At 32.4% G+C, this 16,498-nt stretch overlaps 3 protein-coding genes across 3 annotated transcripts in view; all 3 read right to left on the bottom strand.

Annotated features, from left to right (window-relative positions):
* LOC131947433 (structural maintenance of chromosomes protein 2) overlaps positions 1–16,498 on the bottom strand; it is a 151,125-nt gene that overhangs the window by 133,504 nt on the left and 1,123 nt on the right. Inside the window, exon 4 of the mRNA XM_059308646.1 lies at positions 16,325–16,459. Coding sequence (XP_059164629.1) covers positions 16,325–16,459 — 135 coding nt within the window. The remainder of the gene's footprint in view (positions 1–16,324; positions 16,460–16,498) is intronic.
* LOC131947369 (uncharacterized) lies at positions 1,285–3,391 on the bottom strand. Its single transcript, XM_059308574.1, has 3 exons — positions 3,299–3,391; positions 3,017–3,071; positions 1,285–2,092 (listed from the first exon to the last, which is right to left on the bottom strand). The coding sequence occupies exons 1-3, from the start codon at positions 3,365–3,367 to the stop codon at positions 1,701–1,703; spliced, it is 516 nt and encodes a 171-aa protein (XP_059164557.1). The 5' UTR covers positions 3,368–3,391; the 3' UTR covers positions 1,285–1,700.
* On the bottom strand, positions 12,415–16,092 carry LOC131947359 (chromosome partition protein Smc-like). Its single transcript, XM_059308560.1, has 4 exons — positions 15,701–16,092; positions 15,174–15,278; positions 14,872–14,926; positions 12,415–13,120 (listed from the first exon to the last, which is right to left on the bottom strand). The coding sequence occupies exons 1-4, from the start codon at positions 16,049–16,051 to the stop codon at positions 12,723–12,725; spliced, it is 909 nt and encodes a 302-aa protein (XP_059164543.1). The 5' UTR covers positions 16,052–16,092; the 3' UTR covers positions 12,415–12,722.

Genomic DNA, 16,498 nt, shown 5'->3' with positions numbered 1-16,498 from the left:
TAATGAACTCCCCAAAGTCTCATCACTATCGGACGAACGATGTCAAACCAAAATCGACTTTTATTTTTGTAAACCGCACCCTCCCGTGGCACCGCCCTTGTGAAATTAAAAAATGATTGCTTTACAGAACCCTTCTCTAGAGTGTTATAATGAACACCCCAAAGTCTCATGGCTTTCGGATGAACGATGTCAAACCAAAATTGACTTTAATTTTTATATACCGAATATAGAGAAAAAATCGCACCCTCCCGTGGCGCCGCCCTTGTGAAATTAAAAATGATTGTTTTACAGAACCCTTCCCGAGAGTGTTCTAATGAACTCACCAAAGTTTGATGGCGATCGGATGAACGGTGTCATTGCAATTCATTTTTATTATTTTTATTAACCGTATATAGAGAACAATCGCACCCTCCCGTGGCGCCGCCCTTGCAAAATTAAAGATGATTTTTTTACAGAATACTTTGCTAGAGTCTCATGGCTATAGGATGAGCACTGTCAAACCAAAACCGACTTTTATTTTTATATACCGTATATAAAGAAAAAAACAAATCGCGCCCTGCCGGGGCGCCACCCCTGCGAATTTGATTTTTTTTTCCGCAGAAACCTCCCCAGGAATATTCACAACAACTTCCCAAAGTTTCACGGCGACGTGATAAGTGGTGTGGTAATGCATAAAGGACACACACACACACAGACACACACACACACATACATTGCTTTATATATATATAGATTTAATATGCCCTCTATGGGGATCGCCTCTTCTTATGTAAGCCTGATACACTGGAATCAACACAAATGGTCCAAATCAATCTAATACAGTTCTTTATCTACATATCAAATCGACTCCTACCACAACTACGTCCTAACATCTACTAACACTATCTAACGACAACTAACACTTGAATTATCCCTACCCACTCCCATGATCATCCCTAACTCTACATTCTAACTCCTTACATCTTTCTCTAGCGCTACCTATCTCTAACTGCCGACCCACGCTTCACTGGTCATCTGACCGTCTCACGTGACCGGTCATCTCCTGCAGTTCTATTTATCTACCTGACTACGGTGTGCTCTGTTTCTGCTATCTTCTACTTGACCTCTATAACTTAAGCTAGCGTAATCACCGTATGTGTTAATTGACATATACAATGTTACTGAATAAAAAAATAAGTAAATAAAGAAAATAGAGTTTTTTTTTCTTTTTTTTTTACATTGAATCACAATGACAGTATCTTTCCATAAATCTACAATTGCCTAACATAAATTATATGCTAGACAATTACTGAAGTTTCCTAGTAAAATTTTTCAAACATTGTCTTTGATATAGTTCACTTGGTTTGGCTCAAAAATACGGATTTAAATTTAAGATCAAACACACATGTTTTATTGATAAAACACAAAACGCACACGAATCAAATGATGCTCAGAAAGCTCTCACACAGAGAATTAAAAGATATGTAATAAAGAGTTATCCTATTTGTTTATTTTAGTGAAGTAGAACATATTAATTGATAATAACATTTTATTAGTTGGAATTGTGTAATAGTGACTAAACAAATAGCATATAAAACATTTTAAGTCTATGTAGACATGTAGTCTAAACCCATAGAAAGTTGTCAGCGTGTGTAAAACATGGTGGTTACATATTTTATTGCTTAGAGAATTTAACATTTACCATCTTTGGTTTTGTACTTCTATAAACTAACGATAGTAAAACTACTGTTGCAGGATAACATCGCGCCTTGTTCTGCGTGAGACACTTGAAAATAAAGTTCTTGACCTTTCTTCATGTCAACAACCATTGACCCAGCAGCGCTAGTGTCGGCACATTTCACTTCTATAACCTTACACCACTCGTCTCCAGCCCACACACCAACTCCAATCTGTTTATCTCCCCGTTCATATAGAGTGACACATACAAGATATAAACCATCATGTGGTGATACAAATGTTCCTGTTGTTTGATTAAAATGTTGACCGTTATATTCACGTACTTTACCAAATCTTGAAATAATTGATCCAGTACTGGCAGGTGTGAGAACAGTAAGCTGTACATGACAAGCATATCTGTTACATACACGTGACTCTGTTGATTAGAAAACATATGTATTATTTACATGTTTAACTTCATACATGTTCTAACTATTTAATTACATAATGGTATCTAAGACTACACATTTCAAATATTAGTTTAGTATCGCCCTAGGTTAGTTTAACGTTTAGTAGAAATTGAAAATATTACTTTAGTACCGATATAGGTTAGTTAAACGTTTAGTACAAATTTAAAATATTAGTTTAGTACCGCCATTGGTTAGTTAAACGTTTAGTACGTGTCTATCACGTCACGTAATATGTAACTAGCATAAAACAAACACCTGACGGAAACCCACAGGTTTAGAGATTGGCACTATGGGTGAGTGAAATGTTCCATTCTTTATCACGTTATGGTCTGTCTGGCTAACGAACATCACGTTATGGTCTGTCTGGCTAACGAACATCACGTTATGGTCTATCTGGCTAACGAACATCACGTGATGGTCTGTCTGGCTAACGAACATCACGTTATGATCTGGCTAACGAACATTACGTTATGGTCTGTCTGGCTAACTAACATCACGTTATGGCCTGTCTGGCTAACGAACATTACGTTATAGTCTGTCTGGCTAACGAACATCACGTTATGGTCTGTCTGGCTAACGAACATCACGTTATGGTCTGGCTAACGAACATCACGTTATGGTCTGTCTGGCTAACGAACATCACGTTATGATATGTCTGGCTAACGAACATCACGTTATGGTATGTCTGGCTAACGAACATCACGAGAGATATTGAACAGAAATAAGCAAAAGTCATACACTTAGTGCAGATTTGTTAGCATCGATTACTATACGTCAAAGTAATAGTTCCATAACATTTTCACCAGAAGTAAAGTAAATTTACCGTTCTTGTTTTAATATAATCATGTATTTATTGTGTTTTATTGTTTTTCTTTTCAAAGCACACTTACCGATCAGATGAAAACCTTTGGACAACTTTGAAATGGTATTTTCAATACTGTCAAGCTAAATTAAAATACAATTAAAATTTTATAAATGAAATAATCACAGTTACCTACAATATACAATAGCTTACCTGACAATAATTGAAAATGGCAACTTCAAAGAATACAAAAGCTATGTCATAAATTGAACCAGATATTATTGACTGGTCTAATAACAGACTGATACAGTTAATGCATTTCTTTTTTAATGTTGCAATTTAGCTTTTAATAAACGTATTATACATATACCTTATTTATTCTTTTTTCCCTGGTTTCCAAGTTCTGGTTAAAGATTTGAATCAGTTTGTCAATAGGCATCAATCTCTGTTGTAGTAGTTTGTACATCACATTGTGCTAAAGAGCAGAAGATTCAATTAATGCATTAAAATTTGAATATTTTTACTGCACATTAAAACTAACATAAACATGTGTTTTAAATCTAGTAAAAATCTTAAAGTATAACTGGCGATAAAGCTACTAAGTTGTCTTTTGATTTAACCAGGTTATTAAATGTGAAATAAGTTATCTGGCCAGCATGTGTAAAATTATGTACACAGATAATTAGAAATTTTACCTTTTCTAATTGAGTTGATGTATTCAGCATATTTTTAGAACTCTCTTCTTGTAAGGTAGACATCTGATCAGAAAGTCTTTTAATTTCTTTTTTTATACTGGCTGTTTTATCTGTGTGATCTTGCATCTCTTTATTTATTTTAAGTAGGTTGTTTTCATATTCTTTCATATCCAGAGACAGTTTTTCTAATGTTTTTTTTGACTTGGGTTCTTTTTCTTTTAAACTTTCAATGTCTTTGTTCAGCTCCTTTACTTTGTTATCTTGTTCAGTCATTTGTTTTCTGAGGTTTTTAAAATTCTGTTTTTGTTTTTTAGTCAGTTGTTCAATGTATACCCCCATGTCACTCAGTTCTGTTACAAAGTTGTCTCTCCATTGTTTTATTTCTGATATGTCATCTGTAGACTTGTCATTGGCGTCTTGTAGAGAAGTTATGGCTGTCTCTATCTGCTCAAGTCGACTGACGTCTTGTAGAGAAGATATGGCTGTCTCTATCTTCTCAAGTCGACTGACGTCTTGGAGAGAAGATATGGCTGTCTCTATCTGCTCAAGTCGACTGACGTCTTGTAGAGAAGATATGGCTGTCTCTATCTGCTCAAGTCGACTGACGTCTTGTAGAGAAGATATGGCTGTCTCTATCTGCTCAAGTCGACTGACGTCTTGTAGAGAAGATATGGCTGTCTCTATCTGCTCAAGTCGACTGACGTCTTGTAGAGAAGATATGGCTGTCTCTATCTGCTTAAGTCGACTCATTATTTCTAATGCAATAAAAAGGCAAAAATAATTATTCGAAGTATTAATTATGTCTAGTAGAAGAAAATAAGGCATACACTTTTACATTTTATGTTTTATAATTAATTGTTTTGTTTCAAAATGGTTTATACCCGCTGTTGATTGTTTAGTGACTTGATGATTTGATTCACTAAGGTCACGTTTTTCTGCTGCTGTAGTCTGTGGTGTTGACTGGGGTAATGATGGCGTATATTCATCCACATCTACGTAGTCTTTATTTTCATCTAGGTAATGTAAATGAATAAAAATAATGTGTCATTACATAACTTGATAATTGGATATGTGTTGTTAAATATTTGTATCAATTTCTTTCATGTTTCAAATCTTAATTTTGTTTGATGTACGGTATATTTTTTTACGTTCGTAGTTTGCTTTCATTAGGCTAGTAGTAGATAGATTTAATAGAGATTTACACCTCTCACATTATTATAATTATAGAAACATGTACTTATGATTGATGATGCCGCATTCAACAAACTCAAAGTAGCTGAATCTAGCTCTTGATGTACATCTATGTAGGTGAAGGAGGGATGTTCATTTTTATCCTCTTCTATCCAAGTCTTACTTTTTTGTACAGCCTTGTAAAAAATTTTATGATTTTTTTAATGAAACGTGTTGAGCGTTTAATATTCTTCTATGTATTATTTAATCAATAACAACATTAATGATTAATTACTTGTTTCATAACATCCAAGACAGGTTCCAGAACTTGTATCTGTTCTTCCAAATATTTCTTATGCCTCGCAACAAGTTCAACTTGAATCCTGGGTCGCATCTAAGACAAAAATTAACAGATTTGGTCGAGGTATTGACTAATTAACTTGATTAACCAGAAAAATTTAAAGACAATTTTAAAAATAGAAATGTTAAGAAAACTTGTATAGTTTAAGTCTCAGTAGATTAAATTTGATAGCAGTATTATTCAGAAAACAGCTTTATTTTGTCAAAGGCTTTCTTGCTGATTAAATATCTATCATGACGTTTAAACGTCTTATTCCTTTGAAAATCATTTTTAACTTACTACATGAAATTTCACTCTTTAATAAATAAATGTAGGCAAGTAGGCCTATTTAGTAAAATTATAAAGGATCTAGCGGGAAAACCCGATGTTATAAAAAAAATGTGTAAAAGTGATAAAGATGGCGACAAGAGACGACACGTACTAGAGATAGTCGATTGCCTCCAACTTTAACAAATTTAAATGATTAAAAAATGATATTTATGTCATATTTATGTCTATCTCAAACTAAGTAAAATTTAATGTATATTTTAAATTAACTTAAACACATATTATTTTTATATTTAATAAAAGACAAATATGAAATAGTTTAAATAAAATGTGCAGCTTATTCAGCATACGTTTCATGTTTATTGTTGTCGTTACTGTGTAAAGATGAATTTAATTGTATGTGAATGGGATGTTTACACTTACTTTATAACTTTTGGAATATGTTTAGCTTACAGTAGAACCGGTCTTGTCTTTAGAGTGCTGAAGGCCTTCCACATCTGCCAAGTACATCCGTTAAAGTGAAACTTCAAAAAGGGAAATCCCGATATTACCTAATACGTGACGTCAACTTACAAGGGACAAAACTGTTGTTTTTCTAGTTTCTTAACACATGTATTTAGGTAACTTAACACTTGTTTTCTTTGTTTGCACAGAACATCTCCTGTTATATAGATCTACAGTCGTCAAAAGGTTATTAAACTTATTCGGATTGGGATTTGTGTTGGGTACAAAATAAAGTCCAGCAAAATGTCAGACTTAAAATCTATTGTAAGGCTGTTGTTTTATGGTAGTGCTGTCTTAAATAATAATATTTTTCCATGAATGGTTGAGAAATGTGTTAAAATATCCTATAAATAATCAAGATTCTTGTATATCAAGGCTTGCTTTGAAATATACTTTGACCATAGAAAATAGTTAACCTGTAAACGGACAGTAGGGACGATAGGTGTCATTTAGATCTTAGTAATAGATGTATGGTGTACTCTGCATTGCTTATATCTATTTGCTAGTCAAATGATATACAATTATAATTACGACAATTAGGGGTTGAGTTCTAAAATTGTATAACCTAACAGAAGATGTTTATGGTGGTGTCAAGAAATGGCTGTTAAGTTCCAAAATACACTTACCACAGATATAGCTAATTTGTTGGGACAATCCATAACTAAACCATTTAAAAATTGTTAATTTTAATCTTCTATGCGTGAGATGTTTTTAAACTTGAACAGCAGTTGTTTCATTTAAGAATTTTCTTTTCTAGATGGGTTGCTGTCTCTGGTTATCGGGCCTCATCTCGTAGAGTGATTAAACTCAGGACTGTAGTGTGAGCAATAATGAGCTCTCTTAACTGAACATGGGGATAATGACGTCAAAGTGTGACGTCATAAACCAGACAGATTTATATTTGCAGCAAAGCTTAACTAGACCCATGTGTAGAGTAAACTCAAGAGGGAAGGTCAGAGCTATTTCAAGGATTGTACACATTTGGCTGAACAATTTATTTTCAATTTAAGCTGGGGTATTTGTTTTTATTGTTTTTATTGAGATCTGTATCGAATAGAAGTAAAGGTTAACGTTAAAGATCTACGTAACCGTCATGAGAGATATTTGATAAGTAAAATGTCAGCGTTCGTGGTTTAGTTTTCGTATAGAAAATGTCTTGAAAAAAAGGTGAACTGTGTGTATGTGTGTGTGTGTGTGTGAGTGAGTGTGGCGAAAGTAGGGTTGGGAAAATGACGTAGGTTTTAGTGGGCCGGAAGTTTTGTTTTAGTGAAGCCACAGACCAGAAAATTGCATTGAACACTAAAGGGAAATACAAATTTTTATAAATAAAGCTTGCTACAACTTTATTAGAAGCCCGGGAAGATCATGTTACTGAAATGTGGAGCAGACAATGTTTGACAGTTTGGTCAACTAACTTCTCTAATTGTAAAGGTGTGTAGAATTCTCTCACAGACAGTAAAATGGGAAATTAATATACTTACACACGCGGGATATACAAGATCTGTTGCTGTCAAACACCATGAAATAAACGAAAAACAAACACCTGAGATAAAATGTGTTATACGTAAAGGATCCCTTACATGTGGATGTTCTCTATCTAAAAAACACCCTTTGCGGCTAAATTTAAGTAATTCTGTTTTATTTATTTTTTAAATAATGATTTTGCAATAATTCAGTATGTTAAAAATTCATGGACAATTTATATAGTTTAGTCATACATGTTTTGCAGTTTTGAACAGAATAATACAAAATAGTGTTTGATAATTTGCCGAAGAAATTATTTACCAAGAAAATGTAACATATTGCATTTAATAAAATGACTTAAAGTGAACTGCGCCTTAGTTTGTTGTTGCTTGTAGACTGCTTGATTAGTGCAGAACATCAAAACACAATTAGACGAAATGTTGAAATTGTAAGACCCTACCAATCATAATTGATACGAATCTGAACTAGCTGGTCTATGTTCAACTTATTCTATTTTATTGATTTGTAAAGACAAATATTGAAATACACCGACAGAGTAAACAGCCCTTCCTAACGTATGCTACACTCACTGCCCAAAATAGACTATGTAGTTTACATTGTACAGATAACGTTTGTATGCGTGTATGTGTCAATATGTCACGTCTCCGCCACGACTCAGAAAAAACTTATGTTAAGCAAGTGACTACAAAAAAATTGAACAATTATTTTCTTCTTTAAGTAGTTGCATATTGGCACGTGTTCTCGGATGAGTGCCGATTGTGAACGCTTTTGCCTTATATTTATTAAAAAAATTATGTTTTTTGTTATTGGCTAATTCAATTTAGTACTAGCACAAAGTTATAGTTTAAATGTGTTATTTAATATAGTTTAAATGTGTTATTTAATTATATACAATATCTTCTTCATTTTATGTGTTAGCAATTCGAAAAATGTTGTCCTATATATCAACAACTAGTTTGTTTGTATGGTTTTTTTTCTTCAGAATTCAAGAACACATTTTTTTCTGTCGTATTTTTAAAAAAAATATATGTAAGAAAAGCGTGGATCTCTTCCTAATTATTAGTAAAGATATCCCATAGATAATATAGTGCCCCTCGCTTTTCTTTATGTTTATTTAAATAGCAGTGTGTTATTATATATTTAAAGAGCAAAACTTATGTTCCACTTTTTAGTGCACTATTACATAAAAATGTGCTATTAAAAAGTTTTTTATGAATTTGTTTTTAATAAATTAAATTTGTATTTTTTCTTTTGATAAATGTTGGGTTGGAGTTTCTTGAAGGTATAATATTATTATGCAATTGGCATTATTAATTAAAGCTATAGAGCTAAAAATGTGTGCCAGTCAACTGGGAATAAATAATTGTATTTGTTGTTCGATAGGTTTTGGACAAGTAATATAAACAATTTTATGTAAAAATTGGTAAAACATATAATGATACAAAATGACGAGGTAATATACATGGCTTTTAGGTTTCATTGAGTTGAATAATCTTAAACGTAGGCTGTTTCTTGCTTAACTTTTTAGTGATACTTAGAATTTAAAACTTATATAAATATATTTAAGAGCGGTGGCTGTTAGACATTTAATAACAGATTAACATTAGTTTTTCGATCAGACAAATGCTATTTAAATCAACAACACTAAGAACTTACATCCGCAATACTGAAATAATGTTATAGTTAGTGGATACTGAAATGTAATACACCTATTAATTCCATCGAAAAAAAGCAAAGTTTTCGTAGTAAAGTATTAGATATTGTATGGTATGACGCATCAGTTATTGAAAATATTCAAACGTAACTTTTTCTGTGTGTAAATTTTGCAGTTGGTGTCAACACCACCCATGAGTGATAGTTTAAAGCCTTCTTATTTAATAATAACGATGCCAATCTATAATCGGTTATGAATACAGCCAAATTTAACCTTGTTTTGGCTATAGTTAGCTTGTGATGTCAAGGTGTCACCCTCCAGCACCTTGTCAGGATCGTCAATTTGTACTTAAAAGAGTTTTTAAAGTTCAATTTAACATTAATTGTACTGACGAAACGTTTTTTCCCCTATATATTTTGCTATTTTTGTCGTTTGGGGTCACCACTCCCTAAATGGTCTCATCTGTTGCGGTCTACAACCCCGACCCCGACCCCATCTCGCGACTCCTGTGTTACCAACAAATTATGTCAAGTATTATATTATTTGATGGCGAAAATTGAATTATATGTATATCTGGATACTAAACATCATTTATCCTATTTAGCCGTATGATTTGACTCTTTTTCAAAATTATCAAATAATTTGTTTTCTCTTTTTGATATAAAGTCTATATAATTTATAATTGTAATCAAAACCAACAGCCATACCACACCATACAGTTAAAAGTACAACAGTTGATCTATTGACAGCAACATGTACGTCTTGAAAATTCTCAAGCGCCCAACGATTCCAAAGGTCTACCCGTATGAAGTCTGGGCAAGCCGTGTCCATCTGGAGACCTTGTCCCCACCCCCTGACTATAACTCTCTGATGGCTCAGGACAGAAAACATATCTAAGTCATCAAACTAACATATCCATTGTACCACTATGATTTGTTTCTTATTTATATTTTAAACGTCTAATATTCAAGTGACTTGAATTAAAACAAGTGTTTTTTTTTCTTGCAATGAACAACTATAAATTATTGGAACTTTAATTTTTTTATTATAATAATATTATATGTATTAGGTTTTATACTAATTTGTAAAATTAAACTTTATGTATTTGCATTGTTTTACAAGAAAATAAACACAGACATTTACACAATAACAAACATATTATATTCTCTTAAATATGTAACATAAAAAACAAATAAAATTTTTATGCGAAAAACACACATTTGTGTTATAATTTTGTTATAATAAACTGTATCTTGCTTTGCTTTTTACTTTCTCTATATACGAAGTATAGAGAAAGTCTTGTAATCGTGCAAAAAAAAAAATCGAGATTTTTACAAATCTCGACGTTTTACACCTCACGGATACGGAAAAACATAATTTTGCAATCTTGTCCGTATGTCTGTGTGTCTGTCTGTCTGTCTGTCTGTCTGTCTGTCCGTGTGTAAACACGATAACTTGAGTACCGTTACAACTAGGTTGATGAAATTTCATATATAAGTATTTTATAAGTACTTTTCCTGCTTTGAATTTTTCAATAGCCTATAACTTGAGTACTATTTCAGATAGATAAATGAAATTTCACAAGTAAGTAAAAGATCTAATTCTCTACCTTCTGTTAAATTTTGAGTAATTTCTGTTGACTGGAAGTAGTACTTTACGCTACTTCCGATTTCTCAAAAAACTAATGTAAATTTTAAAAGTACTAATAATATTGCGCACTATTATGCGCTTTTTTATTTGGCGTTCACTTGGTGTGCAATTAATTTGTCTATGAGATTTTATTCTATTTTCAAAACTTTAAGTATTTAAAATGGATTAAAAATCATGTCTATAGCCCGAGTTCCCATCCCCTGTTATTTTATATAAGAATATTCGAGAAAGTTTAGGGGAGATCACTCCCGGTTTATTTAATCATATGACGAATTATCATTTTTGTTTGGACTACTTAGCCCAAACGAAAAGCAGATTAAATAGCAAACAAGAATTAATATTGATTACCAATATCAAGTATATTCTATTGATAATAATGGTAAAGTAATTTAAAGTATTTCCTATTATCTTCTAATAATAAACCAATATCTCCAGCCCGAGGCGAATAGAGGTTTTCTGGTTAGGGGTGGCAAGTCGAGAAAAAAGAGCAATATATATATATATATATATATATATATATATATATATATATATATATATATATATATATATATATATATATATATATATATATATATACATATATATATATATATATATATATATATATATATATATATATATATATATATATATATATATATAACACTTCTAAAATTATACCTATACGTAATCGATTCCAAAGCTGCTTTTCTGCTATCCCCCACCTGGATCTCCATTTCAAATTGACGGGTGAGAGGGGGAGGTGAGAAATTGATTAGGGGGTCCTTCTGAAACGGTTTGGGCGGGTATGTGTACATAGGGGGGGGGGAATCGACTTGCGAATTAATAAATGGGGGTAGGGAGCAGGGCCATTTCACTGTCTTCGTAGGGCCAGGCATTTTTGGCATTCGTAAGCCCAATATTCAACAGCGGCTGTGCCCCCGACACTAGATTGTATAATGTTTATATTGCAATAAAATGGTGATGGTTGCATTAATTTAAGAGTTTAAAAAATCTCAACATCTCTTAAAACGATAATGTTTTTTGTTCACTATTTCCTATCTGAATTTGTGTAGACCCTATGGTTCGTAGGCCATAGACACAGTAACTATTGTGTCAAATGGATAAGACCCTGTGGAAGTGGAACATTACCAGGAGTAATTAACAAGTTGTTATAGTCAAGCTTCCTACATCTTATTTCCATATCACTTTCCGCTCGTAACAAATTGCCAAAAAATTGACCTCACCCCTCTCAATAATATGATGCTTTAAGGATTAGGATTAGCATTAGGATTATGTTCAGGTTTAGGTTTAGGTTTAGGTTAAGTTAAACATACACATACACAGGCACATATATATATATATACACATACACACACATACACACACATACATAATATGTATTATACACATACACATATATATATATATACGTATAAATAGAAATGTTTGAATATCTATAATGTACAAACATGTGTGGCCTATTGTGTTTGTTAGAGTAGTTGCTAATTTACAAACACAATGTTACTCAATAGAAAGACAATACAGGTTGTTGTTTGTTTGTTTTTTTTACACTGAATTACTCTAAGATTTAATTGCAGTATATTTCAATTTATTTACAATTGCAGAACATGGATTATTATTTTCAATATATATGATGTCCAGTGAACTTATTTAAACATTTTTCTTTTAAATAATTTGTCTCAAAAATACGGATTTCAATTTAATATTTAGGTAAACAAACTATGTTACATTTTTTAACGCACGAAAGGTTTCGCTTAGTGCCCATATACAAAGAAAAAATATATGTAAAAATATAATTATTTTATATGTTTATTGTACTCAAGAAGAACATATTAATTGGTGATCACATTGAATTAGAAGGAACAATGTAATGACGACTAATCAAGTAGCATATTTTTGTAGTCATGTAGTCTACACACATAGTAGGTTGTTAGCGTGTGTTTAAAATAGTGGTTACATATTTTAGTGTTTTAAAAATGTATTGTCCATCCTGTTTTGTGTTTTATTTCGTTAAACTAACGATAGTAAAGCTACTGTAGCAGGATAAAGCTGCGTCTTGATCTGCTTTCAACACTTCAAAGGAAAGTTCTTCCCCTTTCTTCATGTCAACAACCACTGACCCAGCAGCGCTAGTGTCGGCACATTTCACTTCTATAGGCGTACACCCTCTGTCTCCAGCCAACACACCAACTCTAATCTGTTTATCTTCACTTTCATTCAGAGTGACACAGACAAGATATAAACCATCATCTGGTGATATAAATGTTCCTGTGGTTTTATTAAAATGTTGACCGTTATATTCACGTACTTCATCAAATGTTGAAATATTTGATCCAACACTGACAGGTGTGTTATTAGCAAGCTCCACATAACAAGCATATCTGTTACATACACGTGACTCTGTTGATTAGAAAAAATTGCGTTTGATGTACATGTTCAATTTCACGAATGCTCTGACTATTTGATCCATAATATTTGTAAATTGTCGTTTCTTTAGCTTATGTTATCATCTCATTATATGTGTTTTGTATGCAGTTTATAATGTAAGTAAAATTGACAAACCCAAATGAAACAATTATTTTTCAAAAAATAAACTATGTATAATAATCTTTAATGTTTACATAACTTTGTCAAAGACCGTAAATTGAAACACTATACCAGTAGTTTAGTACGGCCTTCGGGCAAATGGCTTTTGTCGCATTCGGGAATGTGTCTTTTGGGAAATCGTCCAGCTCTAATTATAATCATACAGTCCGTATGTGTTCACATTATAGTTTAATTATATATGTCTTATCTCTCGAAACAAGAGTTACTAGAACTAAAATTGTTCTGTTGTAGGCCTACTTAATGATGACCGATCGCAAGACTTGCAGTCAGCATTTTGTAATGTTCATCTCAGTTTACAGCAAATTAATTAGATACTAAGATGTTAAAAATTTATAATTATCAATGTTTTCATGTTATTACTTTTTTATATTTTAGATCTGGCTCCTAATTGAAAACTTCTTAATATAAGAAATGTAAAGGGATGAAGTGATGTTAATTGAAATTAGTTAATTTTAAACTGCAGCTCTGTAAATGTAATACTGTACTAGGGTAGACCGCTGTAGGTCGACCCCCGACATACCAGGTGGTGTAATGTACCAGGTGAGGAAACAAACACCTGACGAAAACCCACGGGTCTAGAGACTGGCACTATGGGTGAGTGAAATGTTCAATTCTTTATCACGTTATGGTCTGTCTGGCTAACGAACATCACGTTATGGTCTGTCTGGCTAACGAACATCACGTTATGGTCTGTCTGGCTAACGAACATCACGTTATGGTATGTCTGGCTATCGAACATCACGTTATGGTCTGTCTGGCTAACGAACATCACGTTATGGTCTGTCTGGCTAACGAACATCACGTTATGGTCTGTCTGGCTAACGAACATCACGTTATGGTATGTCTGGCTATTGAACATCACGTTATGGTTTGTCTGGATAACGAACATCACGTTATGGTCTGTCTGGATAACGAACATTGTTTAACAAGTGGTTATGTCCGTGTAATGGAAAGGCAGAGAGCGCAATAATTATTACAAAATGTGAGAGATTTAGGGTAGAATATTAAACAATGGTAATGAAGCGTATAAAACATTAACCGATTGGTTATCATTGTGAATTACATGATAGATTTTACTATTGTTACATTTTAACGAAAAAATCAAAATGCAGAATTGTCATTAAATCACTACTGTTAAATAAATATGCTTTTAACTATTTTTAAACCAAACTTACTGTGATGACGCAAGGTTGCGTCGATGAGGTCAAGTAGATAGCAGAAACAGGCTATAGCGAGTTGAGAAGAGTGTTAGGAAGCGATCAGAGACGGTTGAGATGTGTAGGGCTAGATAACAGTTGATAATTAGTGAAGAGAATGGTCAGATAGGTAGATCTAGGAAACGGCAGACAGTAGTAGTAGAGAGTATAGAATAGGCTAGTTAGGTAGAAACTTGATTTTATAATTTCAATAAAGAACATTCTATATTTTATATTTGAACTTGTGTTATTGGATTCATTCGTTTCGCCTTCGTAAAAATCCCCACCCTCACAACTGGTGCAACTAGAAGAACCTCAAACGAGATCAATTCGTACCATCACACTTACCGATGCGATGAAAATCGTTGGACAACTTGGAAATACTATTTTCAAGTTCACCTAGCTAAATTAAAATAGAATAAATAAATGAAAGCATCACAATATTTTTACATAAGCTATAATATAGGACTGGTACACTAAATACAATAATGTCAACTTGTTAGAATATAAAAAAATTAAACGTATATTCTCATTAAAGTATTTTTTTCTCTGTAAATACTAAATAGTCTTATAACATACTTGTATTGAGTAATGTAGGATTTATCAATGTTGTGAATAATTTTAGTTTTATAAAATCATTACAAATATACCTTATTAATTTTTTCTTTACTATTTTCCAAGTTCTGGTTAAAGATTTGAATGAGTTTGTCAATGGGCATCAATCGTTGTTGTAGGAGTTTGTACATCACACTGTGCTAAAAGGATTATTACAAATTTGACTATTTCTACTGTATATTAAAATTTCAGACATAAAAGTGAGCTTTAACATTAGTTTTAAAATAAGAAGTATTACAACTGACCTTTAATTAAATGTTACAATTTGATTATAATACTTGCAGTTGATAGCGGTATAGAGCTGGACTGCTTACCCGTAAGTCTCGAGTTCGAATCCGGGTTTAAGTCAGTAAACTGTCCTTGAGTCCACCCAACTCTGATAGGTAAAAGGCGGCTGGGCATAGTGCTGACCACACTATCTTTTCATATGCCGAGGTCACAAAAACAAGTGAACTTGCCCCATGAACCGTCTGGTTTGAAAGGGAACCTTTACATGGAGTTGATAAACTGGCAAGTAGGTGTATAATTGTGGACCTAATTAAGTATCAATTTAAATGTTTACCTTTGATTGCAACTTTTCAAGTTTGGTTGATGTATTGACCATCATTTTATTGTTATCTTCTTGTAAAGAGAAAATCATTTCAGAATGTCTTTTAATTTCATCAGTTATACTGTCTGTTTTATCTATGGAAAATTGTATTTCTTTATTTATTTTGAGTAAGTTGTTTTCATATTCTTTCATATCTAGAGACAGTTTCTCTAGTGTTTTGTTTGACTTGGTTTCCTTTTCTTTAAAACTTTCAATTTCTTTGTTCAGCTCCTTTATTTTGTTATCTTGTTCACTCATTTGTTTTCTAAAGATTTTAAAATTCTGCTTTTGTTTTTTAGTCAGTTGTTCAATGTTTACCCCCATGTCACTCTGTTCTTTTACAAAGTTGTCTCTCCATTGTTTTATTTCTGTTATGTCTTTTGTAGATTTGATATTGGTGACTTGTATGGCATACATGGTTGTCTCTATCTTCTCAAGTCGACATAATATATCTAAGGCAATACAATGTTAAGTCAATCGGAGAAGTAAGACTGTTTGGAAATCAGATTCTACATTTCTTTTAAGAAAATAAATTAAAATATTTCACTGTTCCATAATTGGTTTAATGATTACTTTAAAAAACGTATTTGTGTATACCTGATAATTGATGAAGTTCTTTAAGATTATGATCTGTTGATTCACTACTGCCGTGGTCTTCTGTTGCTGTAGTTTGTGGTGTAGACTGACATGAAAATGACCTCCCTTCAGTATCTACAGTGTTTTTATTTTCGTCTTAAAAACATAAATCAAAAATAATCTCTAGAATTTTAA

Source organism: Physella acuta, unplaced genomic scaffold, assembly GCF_028476545.2.
Source record: "Physella acuta isolate Inbredline_101_S28 unplaced genomic scaffold, ASM2847654v3 ptg000592l, whole genome shotgun sequence".
NCBI lineage: Eukaryota > Metazoa > Mollusca > Gastropoda > Physidae > Physella > Physella acuta.
The sequence above is the reverse complement of the archived record's forward strand: the minus strand, read 5'-3'. Positions and strand labels throughout refer to the sequence as shown.

Coding starts and splice junctions, on each gene's coding strand:
- LOC131947369 (XM_059308574.1), bottom strand. CDS start 3,367: ATGCCTATTGACAAACTGATTCAAATCTTTAACCAGAACTTGGAAACC. Junction 3,072..3,298: donor GGGAAAAAAGAATAAATAAG/GTATATGTATAA, acceptor ATTTTAATTTAG/CTTGACAGTATTGAAAATAC. Junction 2,093..3,016: donor CAAAGGTTTTCATCTGATCG/GTAAGTGTGCTT, acceptor TCTAATCAACAG/AGTCACGTGTATGTAACAGA.
- LOC131947359 (XM_059308560.1), bottom strand. CDS start 16,051: ATGGGGGTAAACATTGAACAACTGACTAAAAAACAAAAGCAGAATTTT. Junction 15,279..15,700: donor TTGAAAAGTTGCAATCAAAG/GTAAACATTTAA, acceptor TAATCCTTTTAG/CACAGTGTGATGTACAAACT. Junction 14,927..15,173: donor GTAAAGAAAAAATTAATAAG/GTATATTTGTAA, acceptor ATTTTAATTTAG/CTAGGTGAACTTGAAAATAG.